At 45.3% G+C, this 25,402-nt stretch overlaps 1 protein-coding gene across 1 annotated transcript in view; it reads left to right on the top strand.

Moving 5' to 3' along the window:
* Nucleotides 1-1,306: 1,306 nt before the first annotated feature.
* The window catches only part of il17rd (interleukin 17 receptor D), a 28,345-nt gene continuing 4,249 nt past the window's right edge, over nt 1,307-25,402 (top strand). Inside the window, exons 1-11 of the mRNA XM_036531076.1 lie at nt 1,307-1,462; nt 18,564-18,624; nt 19,140-19,265; nt 20,858-20,976; nt 21,256-21,376; nt 21,673-21,717; nt 22,027-22,178; nt 23,765-23,830; nt 24,256-24,310; nt 24,484-24,594; nt 24,835-25,019. Of these exons, the coding sequence (XP_036386969.1) occupies nt 1,343-1,462; nt 18,564-18,624; nt 19,140-19,265; nt 20,858-20,976; nt 21,256-21,376; nt 21,673-21,717; nt 22,027-22,178; nt 23,765-23,830; nt 24,256-24,310; nt 24,484-24,594; nt 24,835-25,019 (1,161 nt within the window). The 5' untranslated portion in view covers nt 1,307-1,342. The remainder of the gene's footprint in view (nt 1,463-18,563; nt 18,625-19,139; nt 19,266-20,857; nt 20,977-21,255; nt 21,377-21,672; nt 21,718-22,026; nt 22,179-23,764; nt 23,831-24,255; nt 24,311-24,483; nt 24,595-24,834; nt 25,020-25,402) is intronic.

A 25,402-nucleotide genomic window follows, 5' to 3' on the forward strand; every position in this document is an offset into this window, starting at 1 on the left:
AGAGATGATTAGAAAGTTCCCTGAGTACAAACAGTCCAAGCATGCCAACAAAGCACGCACACACCCCACAGTATGTCTTCCTGTCCACCTCTTCACCGGCACTGCACTGCTCCTGCTTCTAAGAGCTCATTTCCAGGGTCCATGACAGAGTTCCACTGAATATGTGACTGGAATTAATTGTCCGATTAGATCACATGCCTCCAGATATGGAAGTAGTGGAAAGCTCTCACCGAGTCTGCTTCACTATAACTCCTTACCAGCAGGTAAGCTTAAATTTCAGTAACAGCTGCAACAAATAACTAGTTTTGCAAAGTTGTAATAATAATAATAATAATCACCATCATCATCATCATTGTCATCATAATACTTTCAGTTTAATATGAATTGAGAATTTCAAAAATAGTGAGCTTCATCACAGCGTACACAACATTTATCTGACTGAAGGACTGTTCCAATCATGGGCCAGAGCAATCACCCTGTATTAGCTGAGGTACACCCATGAAACTAGCGGGTAGGGAGATGGGATTGAGAAAGTAAGACTTGTAAATGTTAAATGTTTTGCAGAGACAGCATGGGATCTTTCAGGGCCGCAGTGAGTTTGGGCCTTTGTTTACACTTGGAGGCTTGGTCTATGTGACTGGTTTCATCCCAAGGCTAGGGTGTGGATTTTCATTTGGTCCTGAGGAAGTACTGCCCCCTCTTTGCCCACCAAAACCACTTTCACTTTACTATTATTACTATTGTTATTATTATTATTATAGCAATATCATGTCATAGTGGGTATCTCACTTTATGAACATAACTCTCTCAAAAACCTGTCGGGATAGATCAAACGCTGCTGCAAATGCTGCCACTGCTTGCCAACCGTGCTCTCAAGATACATTTTCTCATGCTTGAATGACGCTTTGTTGGCAACGTCATCATGTGCTGACTCACGCATACCTGTCCATTTATTAGAAGATATGGAGTGAAATGTTCTAAATATAAACAAAATCTGTGACATTGGCCTCCACTTTATCGTGCTGGTCAACAGTGAAACAGTTAAATAAAAAGTGAATCGAATTACAAAATGTAATAATCTAGCTGACTACATGGTGGCAGCTGAGAGAAAAAAGAATACATTTGTCGCAACCTGGATTAAAATTTTGGCGTGTGCATGTGAGAGAGTGTGTGTCTGTGTGTGTGTGGGTTGGGGCCGGCGGGTAGGGGGTTCCTTTCAAGAGGTCACCCACAGCCCCACCTTGCGGGGACCTATAGACCCACATGAGGGATAACAATATTCGTCAAAGCAGCCGCGCACTCACACTGGATTAGTCAGTCTGTCTACATGGACTAGGAAGGGATGGCTGCGGGAACGAAACTTTTCTCTTTACTCGCAACTCTGTACCTGCTTTTGAACCTCTACCAAGCGTCACCGTCATCTGGCTCAAAAAAAGCAACCACGGACAAGTGCAGCTTTAAGGTAAAACAGCGAACAGGTTCTTTGTAATATTTGCAGAGAATAGTTGCGATGAAGTTGTGAACGTCTTCACGGGGAAAGACGCTACTTCAGAGGACGTGTAGGCTTGAACTTTTAAAGTTGTTGGAACACGTCTGCATTCTTTCGTTGAAATCGTTTAACTGGATTTCAACTTTTGTAACGCCATTGCTGAGACATCAGATTAATGTCGAAACAATGTAAAACAAGACAGGTGGCTTCTTTGGAAATGTACGTACCTCGAGCAATACTAGCCCAAGTTGCTTGTATTGCTTGTACAGCTAGAAATAGCAAGCCAGCATAGTATGAGCCTATCTACAGGCACAAGGAACCTGTATAAAACATACGTGGCTAAATACAAAATTCCAGGCGTTACTTAAGGTCCTAAAGTTCATGGCTAGTTACATGCGGACGAAAGTAAAGCGCAAAACGCTGCCTCCCTAGGGCAGTTGTTCGTAGCTGAGAATACGATACTTGCACGCGATTGCAGTTCCACTAAACCTCCCGAAAAGAATACAATAAAGAAAAAAGGAAAGTAGCCTTTTCCGAACCTCTGCTTTACGGGCATGTTTTAATAAATGGGTACACCACGAATAGAGCGGGCTTGGAAAGGGTTAGATTAGGGAAGTGTGGTATTTGGAGGTTAAAGACTTCGATTCATGTGTGAAGAAGTCAATCAGCAGGATCTATTGTCCCCGATGATTTGCTTGACCTGACCCGTCTTGTTCGATTCCGCTGTGAATTCGTTGGTCTTTTGTCATTTTAATTGAATGTTAGTCAACTGAGGATCAGTCGGAAAAAACGGGGTAAAGAAATAAAAGGGGCTCTTTAAGAAGAATTCCGAGTTCTCACAATTTGGAATGCCATTTTATCGGTAGCCTATTATTAACGTGAAATGGTTGCGTAGTATTTGTTCATGGCTATACACTCAAACGAATAATAAAGCAGAAATCAAAATTAGTAAACCACAGCATGTACGATATTCGTATCCTCCAACACTCAATTGTTAGCCTTTATTTCTTTTATGTTGATTATTATCTTCTATGTGGTTGTTTTCGTCTTGTTTAAACTATTTTACCTTGTCCGCGTCAAAATGTTTTCAGATGTTTTTTTTTCGGTACTCGCACCTACATTTGCTTGTCCGTAGAGCGTCTGTTTAAGACTGATATCTGGCGATATACTTATTTAGTCTGCATTTCTGCGTGTATCGCGGCGGCTTTGTCGTGAAAGGAACCACACATCCCTGCGCAGTATTTGTTTGTCTTTTCCTGACCGGGATTCGCTAGTTTTGTGAATGTGACTCGCGCACTGTTGAGTGACTGATTGCCCCTTAATGCATTGTCTGCTCGGGGATAGGGCCGCCTTTGAAGTGATTTCCCAAAGGAAGTGAGGGGACTGTTTGCTCTATTAAAATTCCTTGGTATTTCCTCCCTGAAACCACAGGCCACTTCCCCCTCGGTCACTTCAAACGGCGAGGGGACGCTAGCCCTCGAGTTGGGCAAGCTGCTAAAAGAAACACTTCACCGTAATTACTTTACAGGTGTCAGGTAGTGTCCTCTGTACAGACAGTTCGCCTCTTGCGCGCTGCTACGGGAAAAGGTGACTTCTTCCAAGCACACTGCGCGTTCCGTTTTTGCATCTGGCATTTGAGTGTGGTTATTTGCATTCATCTCGATCTATTATGAGTCTTAGTGGTCTAGTAAATATTAAATGTTTTCCATTTAATATTTAGGTCACGCCACCCTCATGACACCAGCATGTTTTTTTCCCCAATATTTTAATTTTTATGCACAGAGTGCAATCATAGATGAGTTTGTATGATGTTACAGACAGGCTTTTGAAAGTTCCCAGGCACTTAGTAAGTTAAATGAATTTACAGGGAGGAGGCAGAATATTCAGGCTGAGCATATATTAAAATGAAGACTGTTCAGCCCGGTCAGGCCCATACGTTCAGAGGAGGATGTGAAAAGCTGTACGCTCCTGGGAGGAGTGTGAGGGGAAGTGTCTGGCGCAGGATTAAAGAGTCTGTCTCTCAGAGCCCTCAGTCCCAGCACCTCCAGGAGTATTTTGTCTTCAGACCTCAGAGGGGATTGCCGCTTCGCCTCCATGAATTAGGCCTGCTAAAGTACTGTTACCTTTGCCAAGTGAGCCAAACTTTCCACTCTCCTCGCAGTTTGGCTTCAATTCCAATATACTTTTCGCGTTCTATATTTCTTTTATGAAAATTCGTCATATAGCGCAGAACAATATCTTGAGCCCGGCTAACAGTTCCCTCTTGTGTCAGAGGGTGATTAAGGAGAGCTGGTGTTGGAGCTCGTTGTTGGAATGATATCACCAGCTGTGTAATCCCCCTCACAAAAACCTAGCTTGTTTCCTCCCGGATCTGGTTTAGAGTTATGGTCGTAAAGTGGAGGAGCTTGAAGTCGGCCATTATAACCAAGGTGTAAAGCAGTGGTGGATTGCAACATTCCTAAGATGTGTGAATTGTGCCTTCAGTTTCAGATGGCTGGTGTGATGCAGCTATTTGCTTCTGTGGCCAGTTTGTGGGCTGTGTAATGTCGCCTGCGCTTTCACTGCCTCTTACGACCACATAAAAGTACTGACCACTTGGGACACCTAAGAAACACCTTCGAGAAGGAGACACTTTTTTTTACAAGTCTAAACCCACAGTAGATAGTGTTTAGCAGCCTTACAAAACTAATAACATTATTAATGAAATTCAGAAGTTCATCCTGAGTAATGTAGAAAAATGATTTGAGTGTGAAGTTGTTTTTCAGGTGTCGTTAATATTAGAGGATTGTCTGCATCAGCTGTACTTTTTAAAATGTATGCTTAGTTGTGCTCTGCGTGTGAATATATGTTGTTGTTGAATATATGTCAGACACAGATTTGAAATGAACCATATAATCATCCAGATCTGGAATGAAGAAGCTGTCTCGGGCAGCTGATATGCATTGGTTTTCATTGCTCTGTCCATCAAGTCTGAACAAGGGGGTGAAATTTAAAACTATGCCATGCATTGAACAGTTTGGTCATGTTGCTTAGTTTCCCCTCAGACAGAGCGTCATATTGACATGGGGCAGGGTTTGCAGGCACCTGGCACGTAATGCCCGATTGAAAGCCTTCACAACCCTGCAGCGCAGGTCATATGAAAGCCGCAATCCTGGAAGTCTGGAGAGTTTGTTTTGCTATTGCCAGAGATTTAATCTAAGTGGGCCCTTGCTTTTTGGTATAAAGGCATTTCTGAGTTTGTGCAGTTCACAGACTCGTGCATAGTCATGAAGGGTAAGATATCAGTGGCATGCTCTACCTTCATGCTCACCCCGTTTACGCTGCAGTGATTGCCATCAGACCATGACTTGCTGCTTCCTCTCTGTGACTGTCTTTAACCTCCCCGCTTATGAGAGGACAGTGTTTAATGTGTTGTTTTTGCTCTGGACTGTCTAATTTTTGACCTTCCTGCTGATAAAACCCCCATAAAAAAGCATAAAAGGACAAACGTTTGGCCCGTGTTCTGTACATCATGACAGTGGTTAATGATTCAGAGGGTTTTGAAAAGACAGAAGTTTTTTTTTTTTTGGGTTGGATTGTCAGCTTTTTAGTTAGACTGGTGCCAGCAGTGTTTCAGAGTCTTTGTCAAAGTGCATGCATTGCTAATGGAGTCATGCAAACAGTGCTGCATTCATCTGTGGAGCCTTCTGATTGAACACCCAAGGGGCTAGATGTAATCAAAACACAGACCCCGACCGCTAATCACAAATTCCTAACTTCCTTCTGACTGGCTTTGCTCCTGGGCAGAGCCAAATTACCAAAGAAAAGCCATCGGTACCAGGAGGGGAATTTGAGTCACATTAGAGAGCAAATCAAGGAACATAATTAAGGTTTTTAGTTTAATCCATGCTCAGAAATCCATCACCAGAAATGGTCATGGCCTCGAAATTACTTCTAATCTTTGTCTTGATTTCTGCTGAAATCTCCTCCAAGGAGAAGCAGAAACCAAATTGTTGTGGGATCAATCAGATCGTTGGAGAGCAGTGGCCTTTTTGATCTCATTCTGAGTGAGATTCACAGGTTCAGCTTTTGTGAGAGTTTACACCTACATGCAGTGTAGTTCCCCATACGTGAGTGTGGCCAGGGTGTAAAAAAGTGTGTGAAGGTTAGATTTATGATACTGACTATTAGTTGATATCACCTCCATGCATTCATAATCAACCACTGGGGTCATTGGTTTCCCTGGTTTCAGCTCCTCCATGTAACTAAGCAGTAATTTGCCAAGTTAAAACTGAATGCGTTTTCCGTGGGTTTCACCCAGTGATCCCCAGTCAGGCTGTGGTTTTCAGTGTCGACAAAAGAAAAAAATAGAGGGAAGAAAATGTTTTACAATGTCCCCAGACATACACAAACACAGGCTTGGCCAAGTCTTTTATCATTATTCCTTTATTATCTCTAGCAAGCCCTGGCTTGAGTGCACATGTGGGACACCTTTCTGCTTTTTTTTTAATCACTTATTCAAAAGAGCCCCTTCATTTTCCTTTCTTATTTTTGTAACATCTGGCTGCAGATGAATGATATCGGGGAGGTGTGTTCCTCAGCATTCACGGTGTGGAAGGAGGAAGAATAGAGATTTTTTTGGGGGGAGGGGGGTTGGGGGGAACCAAGTTATTTCTACAGCATCTTAAGAGAGCATTGAAAACCACCCAACCAGCTCGTAACCCTGGAGGCCGTTTTGTGTGCGGCTGTGGGAAAATCCCTGGTTGGCTAGCTCTGAATCAGGGCAGATCGCCGCGCTGCTTTATTGAATGCCGGGCTCGGGGCCTTTCAGATGCACTGCTTCCTTTGACCGGCCGAGTGTCCTGCTGCTCGGGAAGAAAGGCCGCATGTCGCTGGTAAACGGAGGTATGTTAAAAGTGAATTAAAAGTGCAGCCTGTCTGTTCACCTCAGCCGGGGATGGGGGGGGGGGGGCACCGATCAACTGGAGATTCCCTGCGATCCTTTTGAAGATATGGAATCATGCAGGCGAAGAGTTTTTTAGGAACAAAATTCTATGGGTCAAAAGGGTTGGGGTTCTTTTTTAACCAACTTTAGTAAAAAGTTGTGTAAAGTATGTAGAATAATCAAACAGTTGTTCCAACTATATTTGGTACAGTTGAGTAATATTATAAAATTATTACTCTCTTTTTTTGCCCTGCTTGCTATAATTGATGCAATGCTGAATCTTGCCAGATTTAAATGATTATACTAAGGATCATGTTCATTTTATTTTTAGCAGTTTATCTCTATGGTAATCGAGAGAACAGCAACTCACTTTTTTACCTCGACCAAAGGGACGAACTGTGGCTCCAGTTGGCTCCAGAGCCAAAATGAGGACCACCCTTTAAAGAGGGTCATTTCCTACTTGTATCCATGTTGCTTTACATGGGGGCCAGAGACTGGCTAGCCCCTCTGAGCCACATAGAAATTCCCCTTCTGTCTGACAGATTGAAGTCATTACAATCAATTAGCCACTCTTTCCTCTTGCTTAATTAAGAATCTGGTTCTGGTGCAGCGCCTGCCAAAAGAGGTTTTTATGCAAAGAATGAGATTACACAGCACACTCCCAGCCACCCCCCCTCATGCTACAGGTTTGATGGCAGGAACTGGATCTGACTGACCCCTTGAACTTTCAGATATGGGTGTGCTCCCCTGAGCCGGGCATAGATTTACCACTGTGATTCTATTACTTCACTATTATACAGTGCCCAGGGAGAAAATTGTGAAATGCAAAATGTTATAAATACGCACACTGATATGGTGTGCAGGATGGGTTTACCGAAAGGGCTGCAATTCAAGTAATGATCCACTTTTCCATTTCCTGTTTGCGTGGGAACCGTGCTGCCTTCTGGGAAGGAGATGCAGTGATTGCACAGCGAGTGGAAGGCGCCCAAAGGATGGCAAAGGATTGGGAGCCATTTACGCTGGGAGAAAATGGTCCATGTCTTTTCCTGTCACCGTTTGCCCGTTGCTTTAGCGCTGTGTTTTTCTCCTTGCCAGTTCTTGGTCTGGGTGCTGGGACGTATGCCTGGCTGTCCTGTGATGTTGCTGTCAGGCCGCCGGCGTGGGCCCGCCCTGGATGCCCTCTGCCTTCTGCCCCACAGTGGACTCCTGTGGCTCTGAGCCCACAGCTGTTCCTTCAGCTGGAGTGTGGCGGTGAAGTCTGCCGCGCATCCTTTGTTCTGGCCCTGTGAAGTGCTTTGTTAGTGTGGCCTCCTTTTTTTCCCCCCTTTTCCTAGCTGTTATTGCTGTTGGATCATAAAAGCTTGAGGATAATTAGTGGCCCACATCCAGGCACAGGACCAGGAAGAGTGAGTCAACATTTGTTTCTTCATCACCGTGTGTGTGTGTGTGTGTGTATGAAGGAGCAAGTGAGCGAGCGTGAATGTGTGTGTGCCTGTGTTTTTTTTTATTTTTGCGTATTGGAGACAGCTGACTTCATACGGATGAGCTGCTGGGGTTTCCATTAGAGGGCCGATGCCTTTCCGTTTTTATTATGTATCTTCGGAGGCCCCTGGGCAGTAGTGCATTCTTATGGCATGAAACGCAACACTAAGAATCCCAGAAGCCCTCTTCCTCTTCATGAAGAAATTTATTGTTCTGTAATGTCATCTGGCAGATCACTCCTCGGCTCAACCTGGCTGGCAGGGAACAGACAGGATGTCTAGCAGTCCCCATAATCATTTGAATTCCTGGGTTCAGGATTTGATGGATCCTGCTGGTCTGTGGGTTCTTCTACCTTGGGCAAGGTCATATTGGTTTTATTGGTCTTCCTCGAGCATCGTTTGAAGCATAATGCCAAGATATTCCTTTTTAAAAGAAAGCTTGTGATGGTTACCTGGTGTCTTTTTAATATTCTAAATACACCTGTTAAATAGATAGACATTTCATGTACTGAGCACAGTTGTTTTGCAAAGGGAAGATCCTTGGTCCCTGTCAGTTGTGCTGTGTTTACACTTGCCCAGATTCAGTTCCTCATTAGGCCAGAGTTGTTTTTTGTTGTTTACATTACCTGCAGGTACAGCTCATCTCAGGCTGGTAGGCCTATCTCTTGACTCACTTGTCTGATACTCAAGGTGGACAAAATTGGGCTGAGTGGAAGTGAAATGTTGTGGAGTGAGGAATCGGGATGTTCTTGTCTGCACACCGCGGCACATGGGGGGTGTCACTTTAAGCCTCCTCCATAGGTGTGCTGCTGTGGGATCAGCAGTTTAGCAATTGAGATAGGGGTACGGTACATTTTAAAGCTGAACATTTTCTATATGTGTTTTCACATGGTCAGGGAAGCCTAATTTATTAACATTGATGTAGCCAATTATATAACATAATACATTTCTCAAATGAGCAGATTTAAATATGTCTCAGATAAAATAATTGACAAAATACCCTCACATTCTAAGTATGCGTATCTCAAGTGCAGCCAGCATAGTTAGAATTTTAGTATGAGAGTAATAATTACTGAAGACAAAGCAGCCATTAGAAGGATACACGAAATTATGATGCAGAAACGGCAATCACTTCATCTGCTTCGGTTCAGAAGTCCCCTTGTTTCCTAATAAACAATAATAAATAATGTACACTCACAACAAATGTATTGTACTGTATAGGCATTCATTGAGAGGCAGCTGATGCTGTTGGAAAGCTTGTGAGGTCAGGCACACCTGTTGAAACTGAAAGAAAATGCAAAGGATCATTTGAATGGCTCAGTACTACCTGGCTGTTCTGAGATTTGTAAAAGATTTCTTACACAGCTATGTGAGTGTGAGCTATAGTTTAGGAAGTGCATTTTCCCCGTGTTTGAGCTATAGTTGAGGAAGCTGTGGCCCTTGGATGGCTGTAAACAGCAGAGGACCTCTACAGTACTAAAGTGGCTGACCATATGCATTAAATGCGTTTCTGCTAATGTCAGTCTGAGTATGTGTTTTTTTTTTTAAAATGGCATTCTGTGTGGTGGTTAAGTTGTTGATGAGTTTGGCCCCAACAGTGTCCAGAGATATGCTAGAGGTGTGAAAAGACTTAAGAACTTCACATTTGCAGAAAGAATGCGAGCAAGTTATCCTAATGTTGTTCTGAATAGTTCCCATGCAAAACAACAAAATCTTGCACCTTGAAACACTCCAACTCCAACTGGGGCAGAGACTGTGGCTATTGTCAGTCACCATAATGCCCTTCATTACTGTTTGTTTGGTATTTATCTAATCATCCTGTACTTCAGCTGTATGTTTTACAGTGTAGATCCATGTTAAGCACCTTCAATCAAGTGGTCAGTTAAGCTTTTCATACACTTGCTTTTCAAAGGAAATGTTACAGTAATTTTTACTGTGCTTGTTACCTGAGAGTACTGTAATGTGTGGCTTAAATTCATTTGCAGTTTGTTTTCAGTGTTACAGATGGAAATACTCCATGGGAATGAATATTTTCTAATTTGCAGAGCAGTTATAACTCATTCATGTTAAGTGCCAGGAAGAATATTTGGCACATGTCTCACATTCTATTTTTCAGAGGGGAACCATTGACATCAGACGTTTGGGGAAACCAAGCACGAACCTCACCAACCACAGTTATTGATGAATATAATTAAGTCTGAGAAATTGCTCACGCTGAAGCAACACTCACTGACCAACACTGTTGTATCCAATGTAAAGATGTTTTTCAGACCCAAACAATGGAATTCTCCATCTTCTTTCTTTACATTTTGAACAAAGGCTCTGGGGGGGGGGGGGGGTCTCTCCATCTGTGTTGGGTTGGGTATGTTTTTTTTTGTAGGGTTGCGTGGAGGGTAACTGTGGCCACGTGTTACGAGACAGCGAGGGTCAAACGTACAAAGGTTCTGAAATCCGTTTAGGACGGTCCTGGAGAGAAGTGTGTGCATCTTGCATGCTTTGCGCAGTTGTGGGGGTGGCTGGGATGTGTCTGAAGCTGGAAAAGCCATCAAGTCGCTGGGAGATCCAGCGTGGACTCGCAGCCTTCACGGAGGGATGGCGCTCTGTCTGTTAAACGCATGTGTTCACTCATGCTCGGCAGCCCCTCTCCAGAGTGCCGTTAAGGCATTCTTCAGCACTTCGGTGATTTGCCTCCTGCTGAAACCAGCACAGCACTGAGAGAGGCAAAAGGGGGGCCCACGGGTGTGTGTGTGTGTGTTTAAGATACCGTAGCTTGGGAAATAAAGCAACAGCCCTTCCACTCTAAGCTCATAGCATGTGGCAGTGTTTAGAAGGTCCAGCCTATGGCAGATGTTGATGAGCGTAAAACAGACAACAAAGCACGGACACAGCAAGACTAAAGGCCCCAGGCAATTTCCAGCATATACCACCAGCATGACCTATACATACCATATTTACAAATGTCTGAATTTATGTGATTGTTTCAGTGAAACAAATAAAATAATTTGATATTAATCTGAAGAAAATATTTTACTTAAGAATTATGTATGTCCATGACACAAGTCACAAATTAGCCTGAACCCTTCTTAATCATCAAATTCACCTTCAACAAATTAAAAAAAATATATATACACTAAATATATACACAAATATAAAAGCAATGTACTTATTTCTTGTCCCCCCCTTGCCTTTTTATTAATGTTTGAACACTATGCGTCCTTTTGGATTTTTTGGTAACATGATCTTACTTGATCTCTTTCATAGCTGTTTAGCTGTAAGGTGTAATACTTGTTTGGGGAATTTTTATAGGGCTGTTTATGTGAGTTAAATTAACATTTTATGCAGTTTTTTGTTGTCTTTTAATCCCAGACTGTATTTAAAAATGATTGCAGTGCTAAGGCTGCTATAAGCATGCATTCCACACCGACAGAACACTTTTATTCATCAGGCTGTCTGAACAGTGGAGTCATCAAAGCTTCTTTTTAAAATATTCCTGTTTGAAATGATTTCCAAGTATCAGGATGTCTGTAATTGCCATCTTTTTAAAAGCTTAGCTTGAGTCAAGTGTAATTGCTGTGATTGTGGAAACCGATGCCTTTATCATTGATGCCACATGTGTTCACCCTAGAGCTACACTGTGTTGGTGGGGGGAAAAAAACAAAAAACAAATGCAACAACAAAGCAAACTTCCTTTGCGTCTAGTCTAAGAGCGAATGAAAGTATGAACACAACCAAGCATAATTATTTCCTTTAAACATACCAGTATAGCTTCATTGCACGGTCATTGTTATCAGTATTCAAGTAATGTATATGGATATAGGTCATGGGTTTTATAAAGAAAGTCATAAGACACTGGTGGTCAATTTTTCTTCAAGAGATCTGACAGTAAGTAAAATAATGATGTGCCAGTTCAATTTCATTGCTTTACATGTGAGGAATTACTGGAAAAATAATTAAAAAGATACTCACATAAACAATATAACAGCTTTGTGCACAAATAAACAGGTTTGAGGTCTTCCTTCTCAGCAGGTTGCATAAACTCTTCTGTGTGTGCTTCCTCAGAGGTATCACATCCATGTTTCACATGTCAATGACTTCTACACCTGAAGAATCAAAATGACTGGGTCAGTGTCAGTATCCTCGTGGACTGCATCAGTTCATAAGCAAATATATATATATGGGGACAGTTGACTGGAAATGGCTTTATACCCATAGACAGCCAATTGTTTGCAATTAAAATTTGGCTCCTAAACCAAAACCAAGCAAGTCAAAAATTTTTATATCATTGCTATAAAGCATCTAAAAACTCCCTTCTATAGTGATTATAATCACTGTGGGAAGAGGTTTAATGAATTTATATCAGCTATTTAGTTTTGCTTTAAAGCCCCAGTAGTGTCTGACCCTCTTGGTTCTAAAGTTTAAATACGTGGTTAGGGGGGCTCTGAGGAGTGGTTCTAATACCAACCCCCAGGAGGAGAACAAACCTGGCCTCCAGTGAAGGAAGTTCTCAGAGTTCATGGAGCCTTGATTTGGTGAGGCCAAACCACCCCTCCGCACACCAAAAGAAGAGGGGGGGGTAAAAAGCAGTGATTAATTAGCATTAATAGACCCTGATAAAGGACACAAAGGCAATTGTCCTAGAAAAGGGCTCCTTGTGGGAATGTGAAATCGGAGACACATGTTGGGTAATGAGAAGCACATGTGGGAAGACTCGCGAGCCCGGTGGAGCTGTGAGTGGTCCGGCCCGGCCGCTCTCAGAAAGGTACTCATTTCCTTGTGCTTGGGCCCGGCCGGGTCCATGACCACGGGCATCCATCTTGGCTTCCTGATGAGGCTTTTCGGAAGTCTGCTTTGCTGCGTGGGCCTCTCCCTCTTTGACCGCTGCTGGGAAAAAGTCAAAGCCCCACCACACCCCTGGTAATTCGAAACGATTCCCCTAAAGGGCTCAAAAGTGGGGGGGGGTAAGGCAAGCCAGTGTGGAAAAATATAGGCTAACTTTACCTTGAGGTCAAGTGGGGTATGTATTCTGTTCCCAGTGCAAAGGTGATTATTTTTCTTTTTTGGCAAATCTTACATTAGATACTTTCTGGTTGGCATGCGTGAGAATTTGTGAGGTGACGTGGGGTCATTATTATTTGATACCAGTCTGTAGGTTTGTCTGGGAGTGCCTTGAAGGTGTACTCGCGAAGTGAGGCTGGACTGGCGAGTGCTCGGCTGCCTGTGCGTTTGCCAAAGACGCCAGATGAAGAAACTGCTCGGAATGAGTTTCTCTCACTGATTCACAGATGTTTGCCGGGGCATGGCTTCAGATGAGTCACGTGTTTCTCTCTCCTGGCCGCTTCGCTGCATTGGCAGGAACGCCTCGCAGGCTCTCTCCCCAGCCCCTGCCAAGATGGAATAAGCAGAGATCCAAACGGAGAGGGCAAATAAAAGATAAAATACTAAAAACATAGAAAGTGGAGGAAATTGAGCCCCCATTAAGGCCTGCGGGAGAGTAATGCCTGCAAATATTGAAATGACAAATGCCTGTTAAGCCCATCGGATGGAGCTGGGGGACTTGGCCTTTTCAGAGGCTGATGTCAGAGGACAGTTTTGTTACTGTGACAGCAGAAACGATCCCTTTCTGAGTGTCAGGTGTCCACTGAACACCTGACTGTATGGACCTGGATTGCAGGTTTATGCCCTAGCTGAAAACTGGCACACTTTTTGACACCCTCCCACTGATATCTTGAGCTTATTTTCTTCCTCCGTCAAATTCCCAGATGCTTCCTTTGGGAGTTTATGTGTCAGAGGTAAGTCTGTAAATTCATCATGAGATAATGTGTAAGGTTTTCCTGACAGCAGTATGCGGGCTCTGGAGGAAGTTGAAGGGATAGTTCTGTTATTATGGTTGGGGTCATTTCTACAGTTTGAGTGCATGGAACATTTAACAATTATCCACTTCGCTGCTAAACTGTGAAAAGAACTGCCTCGCACAGATCAGAGCAATCCCCATTGTTGTTTTAATATTGTTGGCAATTTCTTGAACAAACACTGAAAATTGGTCAGTGCGTTGTATTTGTTTTCTTTTAACCACTCAGTGGTCTCAGTGGGAGCAGCCTAACATAACCAGTAGGGCAGAAAGATCTTAATAACAATATAATCACTGTGTGTAACATAAACACACAGATGGGCCACGGCTGACCCCACCCTTCACCCCTTTGGTTTGGGCCGACCCCGGAGAATTCTGATGCCCCTTTAATCTAGCCACCCCCCCCCCCCCCTTCTGACATGATTTGCCAATTAAAGTTCGGGCAAACAGCTCTCCCCTTGAGAGACGAGGGCAGACAGATAAAACTGGGGGGGCTCGGGGCGGGGAGGCAAAGTTTTATGAAAACTTGTAGGCAACAATAGCACTGGAGGGGGGGGAGTTTGTAGGGGGAAAGACAGGGATTGGATCAAATTGAACTTTGCACATAAGACCAGTAAATGTTACTGGTTAATTAAACAGGAGAGTTTTCTCCCCCCAGGCACTAAGACTAGTTGTCGCCCCCTGCCCCCCACCCATTTGCTGGGGCCAGCTGTAATTGTGCTGTAATTAATCAATGTTGCTAAAGCATCTCTCAGTAAGGTTGCTATTCTAGTTAGGAAAGAAAAAATATGTACATATTGTCATTTATTTACTAAGACAGATTTCCGGAGGAGGTTTTTTTTGTTGCCTCTTTTGGAAGTAGGGGGAGAGGAAAAGGGAGGGGGCAGGGGATCAAACAAATAGTTCCCTTTTTTTTTTTTTTTTAAAGCTCTCCGCCAGTTTGTTTGGAGTTGTCTCCATATGGGTTGCAGCTAATGGGGTATTTAAAGAGAACCATCTCTACTTGTAACATTGCTGGCAGTGTTCTCATTAAATTAATTTCATGTGTGAGGTTGGATGCCAGAAACAAAAACAAGTAACTTTAATCCAAGTACCCTTGAACACAGGCAGAGGGGGAACTACGACCGACCAACAAACAAAACTCACCCTCTGTTCACTTGCATTACGACCTGCTTCACTTCACTGCAGGTTAGAAAAGGCATAATGGTGTGCTGTTTTCACTGATGTCCTTATATTGAGAGTAAGACATACCGTGGGGTTTTACAGAGGAACGTACCCCTTTGCCTAACGTGGAACTTGAAAGGTTGGGAGGTGCCTCAGGGTCTCCGAGAGAAAGCCCAGAGACTCTGAAGCCGGGGAGCTGTCTCTGAGATGATATAATTATTGTTATTATTCTGACCGAGTGAGGGAACACCTGGTTTGAGGTAGGTCTGGTTTGTGCTGAAGGAAGAACGCTCAAATCAGCCCTCACCTGCCAGCACTCTTTGTCGAGACATGCTGCCGTCTCTTACTGTGCGCATCACAGGGCGGCCATCTTGGTGCCCTTATCCAGCTCCGTTCTTGTGTTGCTCACTTCTGACGGGAGTGTCACGGGGGTTGGTATTCAGGGGCTGCACATGGCCAGTCTGTTACAGTGTCTACTGCCTGTGCCATGGTGCTGCCTTCTCCTCATCTGAGAATCACGGGACTGATTGTCATGTTATAACCTGCATAGCCGAAAGCAATAAGGAGGCCATAGACAAAAGCAGAATGCTTCCTCCTGTCATTTCAGTCTGTGCTGTGTAAAGTTTGATGAATGCATCAGTAGAGGTGAGGCATAGGAGCCATTGTACAGGGTGAGGAGCTTTTAACAACAGACAGCAAGGTTATACTGTACCAGTATCATATAAACATAACATATGTGTGCATGTGTCAGTGTCTGTGTTGCATGCTTACCCGAGTCAGTTCACTTCAGACACTGGAAGGGTGACCGCTACCAGTGTGGATTGGCCCTGAACGTTTTTGTCCTCGAGAAACTGCAGTGGCTACCATTTATAAACCCTCTGAGATACTTTGAGGGGACATTTGTTTGCCCGTCTCCCAGCCTCCCTCAATTCGGTCTGCTATAGTTGGGGAGAAAAGGCAGACGTGTGGATAAGTGACCGTGAGCTGACCTCCTCCCTTTTACCTCTCGGGCAACATTTCAGTTCATTTGCCACATGGGAAGCAGCTAGTTTATGAACTCCCCTGCCCATACCCCCCTCGCCCCCTCGGCCCCCGACTTCCAACTGTCCATTTGAAGTTTAAAGATGCCGATTGGCCTGAGAGGCTATTAGACGCCCCCCGAATGAGGACATCAGAGGGAATCAGCCTGCGTCTGGAGCGGGACAGATGTCCTGGCAGGGGTGGGGAGCGGGCGTGTTCGAGGGCCCGTAAAAAAGGGGTGTTGCGCGGGGTGCAACATGCCTGTTAGGAGGCGTTGGGCCCGGGCCCCCACCACGCGCCGCGGAGGTGTGAGGCTGTGGTCAGCGGCAGGGGCCTGGTGATTAGTTTCAGGTGTGGCGCGGAGGCCTCGCCAGCCGCCCGTCTGCTCTGACCTGCAGGAGGCCTGCTATGCACGCCGCGTTAAAGGCCCGGCACCACCAGGCCTGGCCCATTAGAGCAGCCCAAGGGCTCGCGCTAACACTTCATTCAGCAGCTCAATTAGGCATCAGGTAGCTGCTCCCTTCCTCTCTAAGGCAGTAAATGTTTGCTGTTTAAAGAAAGCTTTTGAAAAAAAAAAACCTCTCACAAGGGCCTCGAGCGATGTTTGACTCACAAAAAATGTCACTGAAAAGATTCACTTTTTTTTTTTCGTCAAGCTGTGTTCGGCTGGCACGCAATGTTAGACAGAGAATATATGTTGAGACAGATAGATAGTGGTGAAAACCCTCTGCAACAGGAGAAAGAAAATTATCTTTATGTCATGGGGGGGCTTTCCATTTCCTTTAGCTGGGAGTGTGTGAGAATGGGGGTAACCACAGTGGAGGGGTCCCTCATGTCCAGCCATGGTGGTCTGCTTCTCTCTGCTTCATTTCAGATGCGTACATCTGGCAGAGGGCTGGAGCAGGGGTGGGGTGGGGTGGGTGTGGTGGGGGTGCTCATCAGCCCACATCCTGAGGGGATGGAGCAGTCCCCCCTTGATTCTACTCTGTTTTATTTGCAGGAAGCAAGAAGAGGAGTGCTGGGGAGTATAGTCTTTCATCACTCTTTGAACTATCCCTGATTGCGGCTGTTGTGTCAATCACTCCCCGTTTGTGGGTCAAAACTATACGTTGCAGAGGTTACCCTACGTGTGTGTGTGTGTGTATGTGTGTGTGCTTGTGTGTGTGTGTGAGAGAGAGAGAGAGATCAATTTTACAGCCAACCACACAACATACACTACTTATACAACAGTTGCAACTGTAAACAGGAGCAGTTGAAGGAAACTCTGTGTACAGTTTGTTTATGAAATGTTCACAAAAGTTAAAATCCAAAGATAAAAAGTCAAGACAATTCTATATCAAGGGAGGTTACCTTTTTTGTTTATGCGACTGCCCTGACTGAGCATTGATAGGTGAATCTTTTTTTAAGTACAAAAAAAAACATTTTGGGTGTTTTTGGGAACAAAATGGGAGCAAATGGGAACATACTAACAGTTTTCACATACTAAAACAATTTCACATACTAAAACAGGAGGGTAGTCATGGTAGAGTCTCAGGAGTTTGCAAGGAGGTGGGGATCTTCCAGGATTGACAAGGTCAGGAGATGCAACATGTGTGGAACAAGAATGTTTGACAGAAAGGCGTAGTTAGTTTCTCGTAGTGCCACAGGCTCATACCTTTCACTTCCAGCAGACATGACCTTACTGTTGAGCATGTGAAAAGTTTAAACTGTAGTTGCATGACAAAAAAAAAAAAAACATTCACTGAGTCTCTGTGTCCGTTTCCCCAGAGGTGGGAGGTTAATTGGGTAACATCCTGTCCTGTGGGTCACGCCCCTTGTTTCCGAGAATATCTGAATGGGTTGAAGGCGGGATTATCGATAAGGGAGCTGCACTCCCGTCTCCTCAGTTTTGGCATGACCCTCACCCCCCCCAACTCCCAGCTCTCTGGCAAGTGCTGCTTCTCCCCAGCAGCTGTCCCTGTCAGAGGTCACTTCCATTGTTACTCCACACTTGGCATTCCCCATCCAGCTCTGCGCGCTCTGTTTTCTTGAGACCGTATCTAATGTCCGGCTTATGCAAGACTCGAACGGGTTTCGTAATGCCCCCCCCCCTTTTTTCCATCCCAACCCCTTGCCCCATTTTAGCCGCCCCTGTCAGGCTCCCCGGCCCCCTCTCTGTCCGAAAGTGCCTTGTGTTCAGAGCTTACAGGGAGTGGGAGCGCTGGAGGGCAGTTTGCCAGAGCCCAGACAGTGCCCTAATTGTAAGGTCCCCTGTTCAGTCTGTGGACACATGAGGTGCTCGTTGGCTTTTGTCACTCCTTGTAAACATCATGATGACGTGCTGACATCATGTTGACGCTTTTCATTACATTACATTACATTACATTACTGGCATTTAGGAGACACTCTTATCCAGAGTGACTTACATCGGTTACAGCTTTTTTTTTAATGCAGTGTTATCCATGTATACAGCTGGATATTTACTGAGGCAATTGTGGGTTAAGTACTTTTCCCAAGGGTACAGCAGCAGTGCCCCAGAGGGGAATCGAATTGGCAACCTTTCGGTTGTAGGTCCTGCTCCTGAACCACAATGCCACACTGCTGCCCTCACTGTCAGTTGTCTGTTAAAACTGAACTGATCCCTCTCTCTCCCTCTAGGGTCTCCAGTCCAACTCTGACGACAATGGACGGAAGGTTGGGGTCACGTTCCGGACCGACAGTAAGCCTCTCCCATGTGTAGCGATACCGTGATGGTCAATGGTGTCTCCCATTCTTGGAAGTGATTGCTGCATGAATGAGCTTTGCCTAGCGTGAATCGGCGCAAGAAATTTTACCCGCCCCACCCCCTTACCCTGTGGATTTTTCACCAAAAGTCAAATTTTCTCCTGACGCTAATCCTGATTTTCCCAGCAGTCAGTCCCTATTGTCTGTGACTGTCAGAGGGAACCGCTCTGCTCAATGGCGTTTGGTTTAGCATCACAATGGCTGCCGTTCAGAGTTGGGGGGGGGGGTTGTTGGAGGGGTTGTAACGACTGGCTGCTCCTCGTCCTTTACCTGTCTTTCACAGCTCACAGGAGATGAGCAGTCATGGTGGAAAAACACCTCCTTCAATGGCCACGCATTTCCACCCAGCGTGTGGCGGGCTCTCTGCCCCGACACCCTGCGTGGACGCACTGCTGTCTCTAAGTATGCGCTGTTGCGATCACCCCTCTGTCTCCTATCTTTGCCCTGCAGACTGCACGCTCAACTGGAACCCGCTGGGGAAGCACGCCATCCACGAAGTGAGCAACGTCACCTTCAGCCACCTGTCCTGCGACAACCAGGCCGCCGTGGTGGTGCACTGGATGCCCAGCCCTCTCGGTACGGTGCCCACCTGCGTGAAAGAGACGCGGTGGCCAGATGTAAACCATACTCCCCAATCGGGGGGGAGCAAATGCTTCCCCCGATAGCCCAGTCCTTGGAAAAAGGGGTCGGCGTGCCCGCATTTCAGGGAGGAAATGGTTCGAGACAGCCATTTATTTTGTGTTTGGGGATTCTTACACACCTGGGGAATCTGTGCGCTGCTTTTAAAAACACAGCGCTGTGTGTGTTTATCATGCACGATTGCACGTAGGGTGGATTTATCACCGATATCTCAGACCGTGATGCAGAGGAGAGAGATGGCAGATGGGTAAGGAGAAGTAAAGCAGCAGAGCGGGGGGGGGGGGGGGGGGTGGGGGAGTGCCTCATCTTCAAAGACCTTGCAGTGGCTGTCGTGATCAAAGGCGCAGGTCCCCCCCCCCCACCCAGTGGGTTTATTCTTCTGCTTTGACAGTAGCTCCGATTTTCTGGAGAGGCAGAGGGTCCACATTACAGCCCTGTGATGTCCCGTGAAGGAATGTGTGTGTGTGAGGGAGAGAGAGAGAGAGCGAAAGAGAGAAAGAAGGAGGGAGGGAGAGATGCCCCTGGCTTCCGTCTGCAGGGCCGCTATTGAACTTGGTAATCTGAGGCCCGGCTTCAGCCCCTGAACAATGAACCCTGTTGTTTGCAGGGGAGTGGGGGTTAATCCCTTTGACTGGGGCAGGACTCAACACAGCTCAGGTATATATGTAAAAAAAAAAAAGAAGCTTTTCTGAAAGGAAAAAAAAAATAAGGGCAGGTTGGGGCTCTTTCCACGTGAACGGTATATCATTGAGGATACCAGCAGCGGAGGGAACACGACCAGTCAGACAACTTTTTCCTCCGGTCGTTCTTTCTTGTCTCTGCGAGGGGGTGGCGTGATAGGATCTCCGGGGCGGTGAAGGTGTGGAGTTACACCCACCACAAAGAGGAGGCCCTTTCAGCTTCGCTCCCTGCTGCGGTAATAGGAACCACACGGAATGTGTTTTTTTTCTGCCCCTGCTGCAACTGATAAGGCAGAAATGTAATTAAAAGGGAGGCGCGCTGGCACACTCTGAAGGGCAGGGGAATGTTCGCCTGGCATGCAGGTACGCCCCGCCATCCTCTGGCTGGGCGCGCACCCCAAAAACCTTGGTTTCATGTTTAAAGACCAAACGGCTAGCGCTAATGGAGAGACGAGGGTGGAAAATGTAAAAGGTGTTTGGAGGAAGTTGAGAGTGTCTTTTTTTTGCCCATGATCCTACTGGCTGCTTCCAACTGCTTGTAAAGCTGTTAAAGGCCATTAAACTGGCACACTGAAAACTACAAAAAACAATGTTTCACCTCAGTTCAGACATGATATTATGCTTTAACTAGGATTGTGTTTGCACCTCAGCAAACTACGCATTACATGGCCTTGTGCCAGGACTGTGGCACTGTTTTGCTCCCTTTGCGCAAAAATATATTTTGGTGAGAGGCTTATCTCTGAAACACATTATAATTTAATCACCGATGCTCTGACTCAGACCGCCTCGCTCTGTGTGCGTTTGTGAATGGTTGGATACGGTGTGACAGGGCTGTGTTTCTCTGCTCAGGGATCGAACATGTGAGAGGTTTCCGAGTTTATCTGGAGGATAAGAACCCCGAGGGGAAACAGTGCCAGCACATGGTCTTGAAGGATCCTCGCCAGCTCAACTTCTCCTTCAGGAATGTGGTAAGTCATTTCGCAATGCCGCGCCAGGCATTCGCATTATTTCGTTCTGCTCATTACTCAGCTGCGCTTGAACTGATTACGAAGGAGAGATTTTAAAACTGATAATGGTAACAGATGTGTATCTCTACAGTGAAGAGAATTATTGTGCAATATTGTGACAGTATATTTATGCCGAACACGTTTACTTTAATGAAAAGTGAGTCTCTCCCTATGTGCGATTGGGGTCACTGTGTCCTGCTTTGATTGGATGTGATGGGACCCCCGTTTCTGTCCACGCAGAGAATGAGCTCACAGCCCTTTCCTGGCCTGGACTTTGAGACGGACTACATGATCAGGATCATGCCCTTTCCCACCTTCATGAATGAGAGCTTCTTCCCCCCGTCCTTCCTCCGCACTAACAGTAAGTGTCCCCTAGGTGTTGCCACATGTAAATGCCAAACCCAAACAACTGAAACATACATCCATATCCTGCTTCATTCAGTCTCTCTTTTTTTCTCACATGTGCAGTGTATAAAAATGGAAACATTTTCAGTTTGTTTGGAAGAATTCCCCTTTTTGTTGCCTGAATAATATGTTAGAGGAATATTCCTGTGAAGATTCCTGCATGTGATGATTGTTGACGTCAGTTAAAGTGTGGATATTGTCACAGAGCAGAGCAGAAGCTAGCAGCCCTGTGCCTTTGTTGTGTTTTCACAGCTTGTGAAGTGCTTCTGGGATCGGACAACCTGGTCTGCAAACCATGTGAGTTTTTGCTCTTGACACCTGGGAAACGGTGAACCATTTAACAGCTATCTGCTATTTCAATACTGACAGCCCTTGAGGAGACAGAAAACTATACCAGACACGGTGTGTTCTTCTCTTCAATTGTGCAATGTTTGCGTACAGTGAATTGAATACTGGGATCACATAATATAGTGTCCTGGGTGGCGGGGGCGAAATACCTTTGCACTTCAACCATTCTGTTACCTCACGTGCACCCGCATCTGTCTAGCTCAGTTTGCATATAACTGTGTTCTGATTCCGTGTTCTGTTTTTGTAACTGTCAATCAGTCTGGAAGCCAAAGAGTCTCAACATCTCTCAGCTTGGATCCAACCTGCATGTGGTATTCGACCATGCTCCCCCCACCTTCGGATTCAACATGTACTACGTATACTACAAGCTGAGGCAGGACGGCTCCTTCAGGCTCAAGCGCTGCAAGCCGGTAAGCACAGAGATGCAATATGATGTTTAAGTGCAGTTTATGTGCTCTGTGTGTAGATGCGAGTTTGTTCCTGGCTTTGGTCTGCACAGCGGAAGAAGGATATTGTTTTAATCACATCAGTTCTCATATTTATTGTACCTGTTTGGCACAATTACTCAAACATCCTTCCTCCGGTGTGTTCACCGTGTTAATTCTCTACCCAATACCTAATGTGAAAAGAAACTTCACACCATGTAGGATGTCAAGTTTTTCTTTGTTCCTAACTTTTACTGTTTTATGCAGAAAAATTGAAAAGGCTCAGCTTGGTTTCAGAACAAATTTAATTTCACTGATATATCTGATCGGCTTTCATAATTACAGTTTCGAATGTCTCTTGGCTCATTTCCGTAACAAGGCTGTTACATGGCTGTAATGGAGCATATCTACCAGCTGCCCCGGAAGGGAGGTGTGGTTTCCCAGGGTGAAATAAACTAATTCAGAGCAGCCAGCTTTGTACCTCCCATTTTAAGAGAAAAGCCCACGAGTAAGTTGAGTCTGAATACCCAAAATTAAAATCCACACAGTGAGCTCTGCAGTCACTGTGTCTGAATGAGACCCGGACTGTGACTGAGCTGCGCAGAGTTAACTCCAGAGCAGTGCGGTAATGGACTTCCCAGAAGCTGAATAATATATTGACATGTCCACTGCTTTGGCTGACAGCGCCGCGGTTCTCCGGGCCACTCAGACAACATGTGGCACCTGGGAGATAGACGGTCCCACTTTCCGCTCTTAATCAGCCCGCTGTAATGTGCAGCCCGGAGGCTGAGTGCTTTCACAGCAGCACCTCATAACTGGATGACGGTGCTGGAAGCCGGAGCTGAGCCGTCTCATTGGAAGCTGTTTTTGGGCTTCGCCTCGGATTATGTTGGCCGCGGAGAAGCCTCCGTCTGCCTGAAGCGGCCGCGGCTCACCGGGGTTTTGTTCGCTTTTTAAACAATGGGAGCAGCCAAACTGCCTCATTTGTGGAGCTGTGCACTATTCTGTTTTTCTTTGCTGACATGCCACACTTTGCTATATTGGTAATGGAATGAAATATTAGGTGAATATGAGCAACACCGGAGGAGTAAAAATTCCAGTGTTCAACCTGCCCATGGTTGTAAACCCCTTGAAAACCCCCTTTTAGGGCTGTAAAGTGCATAGAGATCAGGATAAAGAGAATATCAATACATTACTGCCCCCTCATTCATTTAGTTTGTTAAAGGTTTCTTGTTGTAGGGTTAGTCTCTAAGCAGATTTTGCAGGTTTACCTGAAAATGATCATTTAACATGCATGGGCAAGTTCTTACATTTACATTTTGTGAAATGTCATTAGGTGACCATAACAATAAGCCATAATGTGCATTTTATACTACAAAGGAATGAAAACATGGTTATCGGTTCCTGAGTGTCATGTTTCCATAAGATAAAATCTCTAGCCTTGTGTCTAAGAAGATATAAATCTTGTATTTCAGCTGTTTTGGTTGAATAGGGGACTTCTCAAGAAATAAAGAATAAGCTCTACATTTTAAAAGGGATGTGTGTTAACTAAGCATGTTCTCTGCCTGCAGGAATCCAGCTCTTCCAAAACTACATGTGTTCTCCAGGATGTGATACCTGGAACCTACATGATTGAGGTAAAGACCTTCTGTCTCACTGTAGCATGTTCCAACAGTTATGGACTCCCATACTTCTAATATGAATAAAGTGAATACGTCTTCAGGACAATAGCCAAAATTAATTTCTTACCTTGTCATCTCAATCCGTCACCTCATTGGGAGCTTTTTTTCATGCTGAAAATCGAGGATTGCGTTTGACTCTTAGGCTGCTCTGCCGTCAGAAGCGAGGGGTAAACCTCAAATAATTCAGAGCAGTTTATCTCCGCGTTTTAACCAGTACACCATTTTTTTTACAGTTGAAGTTTTACTTTATCTCTTTTACTGTCACAAAGGAGTATGATAGAGTATGATAAAGAGCCATTATTGCCACTTAGACCCGCGCTGGTGGAGCTACACACAACAGCAGTAACTCAGTGTTCCTTTCCTTTCCCCCATACCCCCAGCTCCGTGACGACAACAACACAACCAGAAGACAGACGCAGTACCACGTAAGCCAAGGTAAACTGAAAGCCCGCTTGATACTCAACTTTAAAGTGAGTTCGTGAGAACCACACAAAATGGATCAGACTTAGCGATTGGGTTTGAAGAGGCGCTTGTTTCCTGTCTCCTGCTTCCTGTTGGTTGTAAATGTTGATTTTTTTTTTTTTTTTTTTGCTGTGGGTGTGTTGCAGTGCACTCCCCCTGGGCGGGCCCGATCCGGGCCATGGCCATCACCGTCCCCCTCGTCATCATGTCTGCCTTTGCCACGCTGTTCACCGTGATGTGCCGCAAGAAACAGCAAGGTAAGCCGCCCCAAAACGTCCCCTCGTCATGCAGGGACTTATTATATCATATAACTTCTGCTCTTATAATATCAGTAATCTCTCTCACCAGAGTCATGCTTCCCAGCAGTACCGTGGGGCTCAGAACTGAATTGAAATGGGCAACTGTTCATTAAAAAGGATTGAAGCTCATCTGCAAAACCCCTATACATTGCTTACTGGTAATCCGCTACTTATCTGACCCCTGTTCTAACCGTACAGAGAACATCTACTCCCACCTGGACGAGGAAAGCTCAGAGTCGTCCTCTCACACCACTGCTCTTAACGCAGAGAGACCATGGCCCCGTCCAAAGGTCTTCATCTGTTACTCCAGCAAAGACTGCCCCAAGCACCTCGCTGTCATCCAGAGCTTCGCCTACTTCCTGCAGGACTTCTGCGGCTGTGAGGTATGCACTGAGTTAGCAAGCGGCCAGCGCACCGGCTGAGTATGTTGTGTGAAGTTTCCCTCTGAAACGGCAAGGCCAGCAGATTAAATAAATCTGTGCCGCAGGGAACAGCGTGCTCTGAATCAGCGGGGCTTGCAAACTGACTGGGATGTGTGCTGTGATGTGTGCTCTGAATCAGCAAGGCCAATGTATTGAATAAATCTGCTCTGTGAGATAGTCTGCTTAATCAAGGCCAGTGTATTAAATAAATATGTGCTGTGAGGTACGCTCTGAATCAGCGTGGCCAGTTAGTTAATGAATCTGTGCTGTTAATTAAGCTCTCAATCAGCAAAACCAGCATGATGGAAAAAATCAGTTCGGCAGAGCTAGGCTGAGGACAAGCG

This window comes from Megalops cyprinoides, chromosome 6 (genome assembly GCF_013368585.1).
Source record: "Megalops cyprinoides isolate fMegCyp1 chromosome 6, fMegCyp1.pri, whole genome shotgun sequence".
NCBI classification, from domain to species: Eukaryota; Metazoa; Chordata; class Actinopteri; order Elopiformes; family Megalopidae; genus Megalops; species Megalops cyprinoides.